Consider the following 13,333-nt stretch of genomic DNA (forward strand, 5'->3'; position numbering starts at 1 on the left):
GATTTTTGCATCTGTGTTCATTAGGGAGATTGGTCTGGAGTTCTCTTTTTTAGCTGGGTCTTTCTCAGGTTTTGGTACTAGAGTAATATTTGCTTCCAGGAATGACTTAGGAACGATTGCTTCCCCTTCAGTTTCATTGAAGAGTTTGAGGGGTGTTGGCATTAGGTCTTATTTGTATTTCTTGTAGAATTCTGCAGTGAATCCGTCTGGGCCTGGACTCTTCTTTGTAGGTAACGATTTAATTACCTTTTCGATTTCATTAATAGAAATTGGGTTATTCAGTAGTTTTACATCTTTGTGACCTAGCTTTGGTACTTCCTATGCTTCAAGGAATCTGTCCATTACCTCTGTGTTATCAAACCTTTGAGAGTAGAGGTTTTCGAAATAGGTGTTGATGATTTTCTGTATTTCTATAGGGTCTGTAGTGATTTCTCCTCTTTCATTCCTTATTGCATGAATTTGAGCTTTTTCTTCCCTTTTTTTAATAAGGTTGACTAAGGGGCTTATCAATTTTATTTATTCTCTCAAAGAACCAACTCTTTGATTCATTGATTTTTTGGATTTTTTTTTTTTTTTTTTTTTTTTTTTTTTTTAGTCTCTATTGCATTGATTTCTGCTCTGATTTTTTATAATTTCTTCTCTTCTTTTGGTTTTGGGCTTGACCTGCTCTTCTTTTTCTAGATGTTTGAGGTGTAACATCAGGTTATTTATTTGTATTCGTTCTGTTTTCCTGATGTGTGAACTCAGTGCTATAAGTTTTCCTCTGAGAACAGCTTTCATTGCATCCCACAGATTCCGGTAAGTTGTATTTGTGTTTTCATTTTCTTGTGGGTAGTGTTTAATTTCTTCTTTGATTTCCTCTATGACCCACTGATTACTCAAGAGTGTGTTATTCAGTTTCCATGTGTTTGTGGGAATTTTGTAGTGTCTTTTATCATTAATTTCTAATTTCATAGCGCTATGGTCTGATAGCATGCAAGGGATGATTTCAATCCTTTTGCATTTATTTAGATACGTTTTGTGAATTAATATATGGTCTATTTTAGAAAATGACCCATGTACTGCTGAGAAGAATGTATTCTGTTGTTGTTGGGTGGAATACTCTGTATATGTCTATTAAGTCCATTTGTTCACAGGTGTGATTCAGTTCTTTTATTTCTTTGCTGATTTTCTGTCTGGTTGATCTGTCCATTCGTGTCAATGGCGTGTTAAGATCTCCTGTTAGAATTGTGTCACTGTTAACTTGGTTTTTCATTTCTGTTAGTACTTGTGTTATATAACTGGGTGCTCTGGAATTTGGTGATATATATTTAAGATAGTTATCTCTTCCTCTTGGAGTTTTCCCCTAACCAGTATGTAGTGACCTTCTTTATCCCTTCTGATCATTATTGGCTTGAAGTTCACATTGTCTACAAACAGAATAGCCACCCCCTCTTTTTTTCTGGGTTCCTGTTGCATGAAGTATTGTTTTCCATCCTTTGACTTTCAGTCTGTGGGTATCTTTTTCGGTTAGATGGGTTTCTTGTAGACAGCATATGGTTGGATTTTGTTTCTTAATCCATTCTGCCAGTCTGTTTCTTTTAATTGGTGCATTGAGACCACTTACATTAATGGTTATAACTGTTATATATTGGTTTATTGTTGACATGTTATCTTTCTGCTGTTGCATCTTTGTCTTTCGGTTCTGTTTAATTGTCTGCTTTGTTTAGTGGTTTTTTTCCTAGATGCATCTAGGCTGTCTTTCAGTATTCTTTGCAGGGTTGGCTTGGTGATCATGTAGTTTTTCAGCTGTTCTTTGTCATGGAAGCATCTTATTTCTCCATCCATTTTGAAGGACAGTTTTGCAGGATACATCAGCCTAGGTTGAAATCATTTTCCTTTAGGATCTGAAATACTTCACTCCATTCTCTTCCTGACTTTATTGTTTGTGCTGAGAAATCTGCTGTGATTCTGATAGGTTTTCCTTTATAGGTGATCTGTCTTTTCTCTCTGACAGCTTTTAATATTCTATTCTTTTGTTCAATTTCTGGGATGGCCATTACTATGTGTCTGGGTGTAGTTTTATTTTGGTTATGGCTATTTGGAGTTCTGTGTGCTTCACTGATCTTGATATCAGTTTCCAGTCTCATGTTTGGGAAATTTTCAGCTATTACTTCTCTAAATATCCTCTTGACATCCTTTATGTTGTTCCCTTCTTTTTCATTTATCCCTATTAACCTTATGTTGTTCCTTTTTGCGTCCTCTTGCAGGTGTTGAATTATTTCCTGATTTCTTGTTATTTTTAAAAGATCTTTCCTTTCCTGTTCACTGGCTGCAATCTTGTCTTCAAGGTCTGAAATTCTATCTTCACATTCATTGAGGTGGTTTTTACAACTTTCGATGGAGTTTTTGATTTCCTGTATATCTCTTTGCTTCTGCTTTATATATTCTGTTTGTTTCTTATATTGTTCATCCAGGGATTCTATCTTTTTGTTTACTGTCTCAAGTTTTTTAACTGTGTCTTCTTTAGATATGTTCAGCATCTCCTTCATTTCTTTTATCATTTCTTCTTTTACTTGGGAAATTATTTCTAGTTTCATTTCCTTTAAGGCTTCCCAGAGTTGATTCTTTATTTCAGTTACTATTATTTCAGGTATGTGGCATATATTTTCTTCTATACAAATGGCTCCTAGGCTTTCTTGGGATGGGCTGGATGTTTGAGACTGCATTTTGGTCTTTTGTTTTGTCATTTTCCTATATTTTTGCACTTCAAGTTTTGTTCCAAGTCAGATAGAGAGGTCAGCCAGGCTGGGACAGAGGTCCCTGCTCCCTCCTTACTCACTGATTTGGACAGGAAGCTGGATCCTGGGTCCCAGGGGAAGAAAACAGTTCACTGGTCTTGGGCGGGGTTCCCTGCCTCCGCTGTGGACCAACAGGTTGCCAGAAGAGCCTGGCCCCCAGGTGAACAGGAGAGTTCCATGCCTCTGCTGGACTTACCTGACCCACAGGCAGCTGGATCCTTGGCCCCAGGCGAAGAAAACAGTTTGCCAGACCTAGGGGCGGGGTTCCCTGCCTCTGCTGGTCTTACCAGACCAACAGGGAGCAGGAGGAGCCTGGCCCCCAGGCAAACAGGAGAGTTCCACGCCTCTGCTGGGCTTATGCAACCCCCAGGCCCACAATGTTTAATAAATTCTAAAGTTTCAGTATGATACTCTGACACCTTTTTGAAGTTAGCAACTGATTTAGAATAAAAATCAGTTCATCCATGAAACAGTTACAAGCCATTTTTTTGAACAAAAAGCAGTAAGCTTATAGATTTCTTCAGAAAAAGCAGTAGTAGAAGGTATAAATGCTCTCAGGAAAAGGCAGTTCTTTCTCATAACTACTACTAACAATAGTACTAACAAGAATATAATATGTATTGAAGCCTTACTATGAGGCAGGAATGTACTTTACATGTATTAATTCCTTTAGTTAGGAGGCTAACTTCCCAATGAATTCAGAATTTTCATTAACATTTTAAAAATAACATCTGCAACCAATCACAATGATTAATAGTCTGACAATTTTTCTAATGTCATAACTAATCTGATACCCTCCAAATAATACCGAGAGGTGGTTTTTCCTTTGAGTTTGATTTAGAAATTGCAATCATCCCATGAAATTTACAGCTTTAGAAATTTCAAAACTTATTATTACCTATTCACTCCCTCAATTAAAAATTAAAAGAAGTTAATGCTAACCAGCCATTTACCATATTCCGCTATGGAATAATTATAAAATTATTATAATTTTATATTATAACACTATAATTATAAAAACTTGTTGTCTAAGCCAAAATGGGCCATTATCTTCCAGAGTGAGACCTAGGAATTTTCTAATCTTGTATTTTCTTACACTGCTTTCTTTTTCCTTCCTATCAATAAAGGAAACTGACATTAAGAAATACACTATACAGTGAAAGTAATTATTCCAGGACAAGAGTAAATTGAGGCTCTTCTGAAGGAAACGGCATGTATGATCTCCCTACTCCTAACACTTGATGTTCTATGACCTGTTTTCTCTTAACTCTACTGTTCTCTGCAACTATACCATTAATACTTTTACTCCTTAACCCAAAATTTTAATCTGAAGAATCTAAGGCCTGCTTGTACATAATCCTTCTAGACAGAAAAAAAAAATTCACATCTTTTACATAATGATAATTTCCTGTAATAAGGTTACTTGTTGTCTAGTGTACACTTGTGTAGAAACTTTTCAAAAGGAACATAAATTACCTTCAGAAAATTTCTGTTGATGCATTAGTATAATATTTAAACATGAGAAAAACTCCTCTCACATTTCCTTTCCTCTTCAAATACTGACTACTTTTAAAAACAGAAATGTGAGAGATAATCTAGGAAAGCTTTTGGAGTTGAAATCTCTTTAATTAGTATTCTCCCAGGTAGAATGCCCACAGGAATGTGCTCCACTGGAATATGGAACAATAATATTAAAATTTTTGTTTATCTAAATAGAAGAAAAACTAAGCCTCAGTAATATTTAGTTAGGCTCAATACTGCCATTCTTACATGTTACAATGGTACGTAACTGTTAACTCAGGGAAAAATACAAGTTTGACACTCAGAAAGGCTGCCTTTGTTAGTTTATTTTCCATATAGTACAATATGTTGTAGTTTACAAGTGCCCAATTAAATGAATTACCTGTTTTTAATTAAATTACCAGCACAAAAGAACTTAAGCACAATACAGTAAAGAAATCAGTTTGAAGATAGTCAACAAAACCAAAAGAAAAAAGGAGCTGACACATTATCCTAATTAAGGTTTTTGTAAACTGTAAATATTACATATGAACTATGATAGCAAGACAAAAGCAATTATAAATTATCACAAACCTCCTTGTAACTTAACACAGGCATTTTTACGTGTCACAATGGTATGTAACTGTTAGGAAAAGGTGGAAGTTTGACAGCACAAAAAGTGTTGTCCTTGAGTAAGTAAGTTTGACTTTAACATACTGATACCAGATGATGCAACCTTGACCAAATAAGCAGCCCAATCTAGTGCAAACACTTAGCATTACTCATTTGTTTATTGGATGAAATAAAATTTGCTTCAAGGTACAGCCTCATAGTACCTGTATCACCAGAGTTGGAAGTTCTATTCAGTTTTCAGTGCTACCCTCACTCCCTTACACTAGTAAACACAGAAATATTTAAAGTAAGTGGTAGATAAGTGAAAAGCAAAAGATTAGTAATCAGGTTTTACTACTTAGAAAATTGAATTTTGATTTTCAGTCTTAAATATTATAGATTTGTCAACAAACAAAACAGCAGTGGGCAAGTTTGTACTCAAGCTCTTAAGTATTTAGCATATAAATATATAAAGGAAAGAAAACAGTATTTCATAAAATGTTATTTCTCAGAAACGTTACCAAGGATTGTACTTTATTGTGGAAAAAAAACTGTCAGGAATGCAATATAGCACTCAGTGAAATCATAGTACTGTGTTCTTAATGCAGCTTCTTTTCTGAGTACTTACTGGAATCTAATGAGCTTTAAAATAAGTATGCTCATACGTTTTCAAGGTTTCCACACACGGACAGCTCCAGTTACAAGAAGGCAATTCCCACATGGTGCACACAGGATGGATTATCTGCATTTTGAGGATGACAGCCGTGGATGGTGGTTTGACATGGATATGGTGATCATCTACATTTACTCAGTGAACTGGGTCATTGGATTCATTGTTTTCTGCTTTCTTTGCTATTTTTTCTTTCCGTTTTAGGAATTGTGATACCTTACAATAGTTGAACAATCATAAATGTAAAGAACAATTACTTAATTTTTAAAATGTGCTTTTATAATGTTGACTATATAAATCTATTTATAGAAAGTGTGAAAATAATGGATTTATTTATTAATGTTTTTCATGTGACTAAACTATTCAAAAGTTTATCTAGCATTTAGCAACAATGCAGTATTAATTTCATAGGTCTTGGGTTTAGTATTTGGGACTCTAATTTTACAATGACACTTTTATACTTATTTTGATTGTTACAGACTGAGGATTTTCTCTGCACTCAAAATCATAAAAGTACAAAATGAAAATTATAATCTTGGTACAAAGTAACTATATTAATAAAATGTTTAGTCAGTTACTACTTATTCTTAGGCAAATGATATGCATTAAAGATAAGACTATATTCTCTGGGAGCTATCTAGCAGGGTATATTCCATTTGGTTTCCAATTATTTCTACTTATCTTGTCTTCTATTACCAATAAAACCTGACTGTCTTTTTTACATAGATCTAACAATAACTTCAATACAACGTTTTTATTGTAAACAACAGAACAGTAAATACAAATGAACTCTGAGACTAACCCTCTACCCATAGATACTTTAACGAGCCATGTTAACTTTTATAATTTCAGGATAAATCACTTGAAGAAATAAAAAAAATCAACTTTTAGTAATCTAAGAGAGCAATGCATGTTCAAAATATAATTTAGTGATTCATTTAATTAGAAGGTTGTCAAGTATGTAGTAAATATGCAATAAAGAGTGGCTTTTAAATTTTTTTTTATTTTTTGGTAATTGATTTAATGACTGGACTATAGAATTGTGGAAAATAGTTGAATGTAGAACCAAAAAACCCTGACATTTATTTTTATTTCAGGTAACCCTTTAAATTATTTTTTTCTTATTAAAATTAAAAAATCTGAATTTTTCAAATATAGGAAGAAATTGGGCAGGTATCCCAATTTCAAAAGTGAACAAAGTAGCAGAAAAACACATAAATTTATTTATCAAATTTCTCAGGTGTTTTTTGTGAAATCTAGGGCAAAAGTCTCAATTATGAACTACTAATACAACATGTCTATGCTATGATATTATATATCTGATAATTCAGTAAGTATATTCTAACATAAAATAGACAAATCTCCGTGCCTAATTGACCTAATAACTATTGATGGTATTTAATTATAAGCACTTAGCTGTTGGTATGTGATGTTCAAAGAAATATAGAAGAATAGTACAGATTTTTATTAATAATATTCTTATTGGTGTTTAAAATTATGTGTGAAAGAAAATAATAGTATATATGTGACATTGTCATATCCAAGAAATAGGAAAGTACCACAGTGTACAAACAGAGATAAATTTGTGTTTATAAAGGATATTTACAATCATTAATTTGTTGCTCAAAGTAAAGGTAACATAAGGGAAAATGTCAGCCTTCTTAAAATATATATCAAGGTTAAAACATTGAAATACACATGTGTGTAATACTACTCTATGAACTTAAATTCTAGTCATTTCCTAGGCAATTCCCTGATAATCCCCTGTTAACTATGGCTGCATTCATTCCCAAATTACTTATTGATTTTAATTATGTATAAAATAAAGGCAATAATATTATAGATACATATTTCTTAGAGAAATAAGGCTGACTGGCTAGTCATGTCCATGGTAGATATTACTTTATGGATCTGAGTCTGTAAATTAAATTCACACCTAAATATAGTACCTTTAAAAAAACAGTACAATGTGAAGGGCAATCCTAAACCAACTGAGTTTAACTTGACCTGAAAATTATGTCATGTGGCCTACTAAAAATAAAGTAATCTTAGAGAATATATATTACTAATTTCTATTTTACCCCCAAAACGAGATTCCAAAACGGGGCAAGACGTCTTTAAAAAGAAGCACTTTAATTTTAGCTGGTACCCAGCGACACAACCTGCATTGGAATCTGCAGAGCTGTGTAACCAAGTTAGGTTACAGGGTGTTTTTAAAAGAAGTGAAAAGAGAGGGAGCTTATACAAAAAGGGAGTTAATCTCTGCAAAATGTCAGGGCCACTTGGTCCCGGGACCGAGTGTTTTATAATTAGTGGTCAGCAAATGTTTTACAATCTAGGGTCAGTTGGTTTAGGGACCAAATTGCTATTCTGAAAGGGGATAATTCACAAGAAATGAGAGTTGAAACATGGGTCAGGGTAATGATGCTTACAGAACAGGATAGTGGCACCTCAGCCAGGTTACAACAATTTCATTTAAAAATATTTTTAAATTACCTACAAATAGAGCTAGAAGTTGCTAAATATTAAAGTGTAACATTTCCTAATGCTGCAGATTTACACGAAGCCAGATAAAACCTGAAATGAAAAAATACTCATTTTCTTATGCCATTTAAAACAGAGCCATTCAGTAATTGAATTTATAAATGTAACAGCTGAATTATGCTTTTTATTTATGTTTCACCGTATCACATGAAAACTCATTTCCCAGTAAGGAGCCAAATAAAGAAAAAGAAGAAATATCCTAAAACTAATGAAATACTGTATTTGTTCCAACTAGTATTATTTAATGTTTAACTTCATGAGCTGTTACTATCAATATCTATTTCTCCTGTGATTAATTATGAAGACTAATTTTAAACACTTCATGTATTCGAAAAATATGCCCAAATGATGGTACATTTCTGATTATTTTCAGCAAATACTTTATTTGATTTTTTAAAAGCAAATTTTAAAATCTAGACCTATTTATCTTATATTCATCTGAAGATAAGAGAATCTATACTAGACAAAATTTAAAACAAATCAGAATTTATGTGACTATAACTGTGATTCACCAAATTTAAGAATGAGAAAGGAAAACATAGTATTTCTGTTTCAGCTGTATTATCAGTGCCACTATAGTATTAAATGCTAAATATAACATCAGTGCTACTTCTGCTTTGGAATCTTGCTAAGACAAATCTTGATGACAAAAGAAAAGGTCCAACTTCATAAAATTTTCATGTATATGTCTTCTGTATAATTAAAAGAATACACATATTCTTAATATCTTTTATTTATTGGTATATGTTTGCAGTACATAATTATATTCTTCATAGGGCACTGATACATATACATAGCATATCTTATTCATTTCTATTTTCTCTTCCCCTTCTGGCTGTCTCCTCTCTTTTATCCCCAGGTTTCCTTCCTATCTCCCCAAAGTCTTTTCCCATCATCTCTCTTTTATTTTATTCCTAAAATTATTTATATTTTTGGGGTTCTTACATAAGAGAAAACATGTAATATTTAACCTTCTGTGTCTAATTTATTCCATTTAGCATTACAGTCTCAAGATGCATCTATTTTTGCATCTATTTTCCTACAAGTAACTCAGAATTTTCCATCTTTGTGGCTAGTGTTCCATTCCACATTTTCTTTATCAATTAATCTATTAATGAATTTACAGACCATTTTCATGATTTAGATACTACAAATTGTGCTGTTATAACCATGGATATGCATATGTCACTGTAATGTGATGTCTTTGACTCTGTCAGAAAAATACCAGGATGGAGAACAGCTGGGTCAAACAGAATTTCTATTTTCAGATTTTTTGAGGAATCTTTCCCCTGATTTCCATAGTAATTGCACTCGTTGACATTCCTATGAATAGTCCAGGTTTTACTCACATCGTAGCCGGCATTTGTTATTTTTGAGTCTCTAATGATAACCATACTTACTGGAGCATGATGGAATTGTAGTTTTTTTTTTAAGTTTTCATTTATTTGATGGCCAAAGATGCTGAACACTTTATCATATACTTTATCATATAGTTTATCATATACTTACTGTCTTTTATTTATTTTCTGAGAAGTGTCTATCCAAAATTATCCATTTTTGACTGACTGTTTTTGGAAGGATGTCTAATTTTGATTTTAGTTATTCACAGGCATTAATTCTTCTAAGGAGTAGCTGGCAATTTTTCTTCCATTCTGTAGGTTCTCGCTTCACTCTGTTGTTTTGTTTACTCTTCAGAAAATTTTTAATTTGATATCAACCTATATGTTGTTTGGTATTTTTTTGTGTGTGCAGTTGGGGTTCTGTTCTGTTCTATGCCTATGTCTTTAAGAGTTTTACCTATTTTATCTTCTAGCACATTTAGCATTTCTGTTTTATCTATTTTATTTCCTGGCACATTTAGTATTTCTGTTTAATATGTATACTTTTGTTTTATTTTGATTTTAGTATAACATAAGAGATGGGGTCTAGATTCATTCATATACATACATATATATATATATATATATATATATACATATACATATACATATAACCAGTTTTCTCAGCTCCATTTGTTAAATAGGCAGTCTTTTCTCAAACATAAGTTTTTGTCATCAATTGCTGGAGTTTCCTGTAGTGGTTTCTACTCCGCTGATCACCAAATCTGTTTTTGTTCATTACCATGCTATTTTTAATCACTGTAGCTTTGTAGGGTTACTTGAAATCTGATATTGTAATGCCTCCTGCTTTGCTCTTGTTCAACATTGCTCTGAATATTCTAGGTTTCTTCGATTCCTGATCAATTTTGGGAGTGTTTGTTCTAGTTCTTTGAAGAATGCTAATAGTAAAAAGCCTCTGACTCAACATCCATTCATGATAAAAACCTGAGAACTATAGGTATAAAGGACCTTACCTCAAACTGATAAAAGCCATGTATGACAATCCACTTCCAAAATCATACTGTGAGGAAGAACTGAAAGCATTCCCTCTAAATCAGGAACATGACAAGGGTGTTCACTTTCACCACTCCTTTTCAATATGGTTCTCAAACCTTTAGACAGAGCAATGAGACAAGAGAGAAATAAATGGGATACAAATAGGAAAGGAAGAAACCAAACTATCCAGATGAAGCCCCAGAAAGTGTGAACATGGACCATGTCACTAGAATTTTCTGCACAATGCTCGTTGTTTTGTTCATAGACCTAGAACCTAGCAGTGGCCAAGAATTCTTGTCAGAAAGCTACAATAAACCATTTGAGTGGTAAATATTATATAATCTATATGTACAATTGACCTTGTTTCTTGAACAAATAACATGAAAAAGCCATCAAATGAAGGGGAGAAGACCTACCTTGGATGTGAGTAACACTGACTGACAAGCTAATGGCCTGGATATAACCAAAAAAGGACATAAAAAGAAAAACAAAGTGCCCCAACTTTTTTTAGAAGAGCTTCAATGTTTACCATTATCTTTGGTCTCTAGTGTTTCAGCCTTCCAATGCAGACTCTCACTAGTGAATCTATAGTGATCTTCAGCCCTTCAACCTTTGACTGCTACTGTCTCTTAGCATGCAGATGATCCTACTGAATTCTTCTGACTCTAATCCTGCAGATGGCCATTGTGACTCTTTTGCTTGTGATCCTAGTCTCACTGTATAATCTACACTGGCCTTGAGCTCACAGTTCTCCTGCCATAACCTTCCCTAGTGCTGAGATTACCGTCATATGCCACTACATCTGCTGCTTCAGTGAGAATACTGACACATAACTGAGAAAGCAGACTGTCCAGACCTTCATCAGGATTCTAGGTTGCCTTGTTGCTGCATTTGCCTCCAGGATCTAAAGAAGCATTGCAGAGCTGATGACTACTTGTGTAAACTTCAAAAGATTCATCACCATTAGAGATCATGTTTGGACAAGGTTTAGGCACAAATCTGCAGCCTGAGCATGGACAACTGGGAAAGTCTGCCTGAGCTCCTATATCTTCCATGCTTTGCTCTGAGAATTAACCATGAGTATGATATTGATGCCTATGCCATTATCAAAATTATTCAAACTACACCAGATAATGAATTGGATAGCACTACCAATTAATTATTCCACCATTTGGAAATCTTTTGACCAACCTGACTAGACACAGAAACTGAGCTGCTAATCTGCATCAGCAATTACTATTTCCCATGATTTTTGTTTTTATAACAGTGCTCCTGACTAAGTTCCTAATGTCTTGTACCATCTAGCAGATATCTTATACTAACAAATCTTAATAGGTACAGGTGCCTTAAAATGAAAAAAAAAAACTGGCATACATTTTACAAATAAAAGAGTATCTATTCATTCCTGGAAAGATTGATAAAGACTTCCCTCCTTGATTAAACTCAAACTCCTCTGAGTTGTATTCTTAACTAGGCTTCAACCTTGGCCTAACACCCTCTAGTCAGCACAAATGATTTAATTCACTACTCCTCCAGAGAATCTTTAAGAAATTTTAGCATTCAAAACTGTGTCTCTTGAGTAACCAGCCAGATACCTGTGTAGAAAGCACACAGTGCTACCGAAACAATCACTGCCTCTGTCAGCCAACACAGAATTGTAAGACCCCTGCCTCCTAGTCTCTGAGAGTGTATGGACCTACTCTCCATCAGCACAGGTTAGCAAAGGAAGATATCTTTGCCACATGCATCAACTTCTCACTCTGCTTTTTACAACAGTTTTTCACATACATGACTTTCTTGAGCTTTGTTAGTTCTCCCTTCTCCCTGCATTCACTTCCCTTTGCCATGCCCAGTCACAATTACAGAATTTGAACTTGAGCTCATTTTATGTAGAATGCTTTTACCTATGATGATAGTTATTACTGAATAAAATCTGTCTTTACTGTCTTAAAAAGGTGACTCTTAGGACTAATGCACTCATCAAAGTATTAAGCTAAAAAAGATCAATACACTAAAATCTTAATTTTAGACTGTGCTAGTTCATAAAGAATGCCTGATGAAATAGCATCCTGTTTTTAAATGCAGTGAAAGTTCAGTATTTTGATTCATTACAGAACTTTTTCCTTGAAGGCAAAGGACACTGTCATTGAGCAAATCATTCCTAGAGGTCTTCATATTTCAACATGTTCACCTTGCTTCTTGAAGAGTTTCATATTCGATAAATATCCAAAGAACATTATAGTTATATCACTGTATGCTCCAAAATATGTTTATTTTCACTTCACTTTTTCTTAAACAGTATCTGTAATAAGAATTGCTATAAAGGGATCCTTTACCATTGTCACTGTTCTTTAGAGCAAAATAAAAAAGATACATGAGTACTCTGGATATAGTTATTGGACTGTTATTGTGAAGGTTACTTCTTTTAACATATGTAACCATCATTCTAATACTATAAAGCATAGTCCTAAACTATTCCTTACTCTTTCATATGTTTATATCTAAAAACATTTGACGTCATATTACAATGATATATGTATATGTATGTTTTAGCAGCATAATAGCTAAGTCTTGTAAGCAGCATGTACATCCATGAAAAAATAAATAGATCAAGAAAACGTGATGTTTATACCCAGTGGAATAGTACTCTATCATAAAGAAAGATAAACTTGGGTCATTTGTAGGAAAATGCATGTACCTTTAGACCATAATATTAAGTGAAATAAGTCAGACACACAAACTTAAATATCACATAATTTCTCATAAAGAAAAAACTCAAAGTACAAGTAAGGGACAAAATAAAAGACACATAGTAGGAAATAGGGAGATAGATCTTCATATGTGAAGGGAAC

General features: G+C 33.6%; 1 protein-coding gene across 5 annotated transcripts in view; it reads left to right on the forward strand.

The window, feature by feature from the left end:
• Rnf180 (ring finger protein 180) overlaps positions 1 to 12,869 on the forward strand; it is a 233,838-nt gene extending 220,969 nt beyond the window's left edge. For all 5 annotated transcript variants that reach the window (XM_063258236.1, XM_063258237.1, XM_063258233.1 and 2 more), the window contains one exon: positions 5,567 to 12,869. In XM_063258236.1, coding sequence (XP_063114306.1) covers positions 5,567 to 5,766 — 200 coding nt within the window. In that variant the 3' untranslated portion in view covers positions 5,767 to 12,869. The remainder of the gene's footprint in view (positions 1 to 5,566) is intronic.
• Positions 12,870 to 13,333: the final 464 nt, after the last annotated feature.

The sequence above is a fragment of the Cavia porcellus genome, unplaced genomic scaffold, assembly GCF_034190915.1.
Source record: "Cavia porcellus strain 051 isolate PalLab524CR breed Dunkin Hartley unplaced genomic scaffold, mCavPor4.1 scaffold_11, whole genome shotgun sequence".
NCBI lineage: Eukaryota > Metazoa > Chordata > Mammalia > Rodentia > Caviidae > Cavia > Cavia porcellus.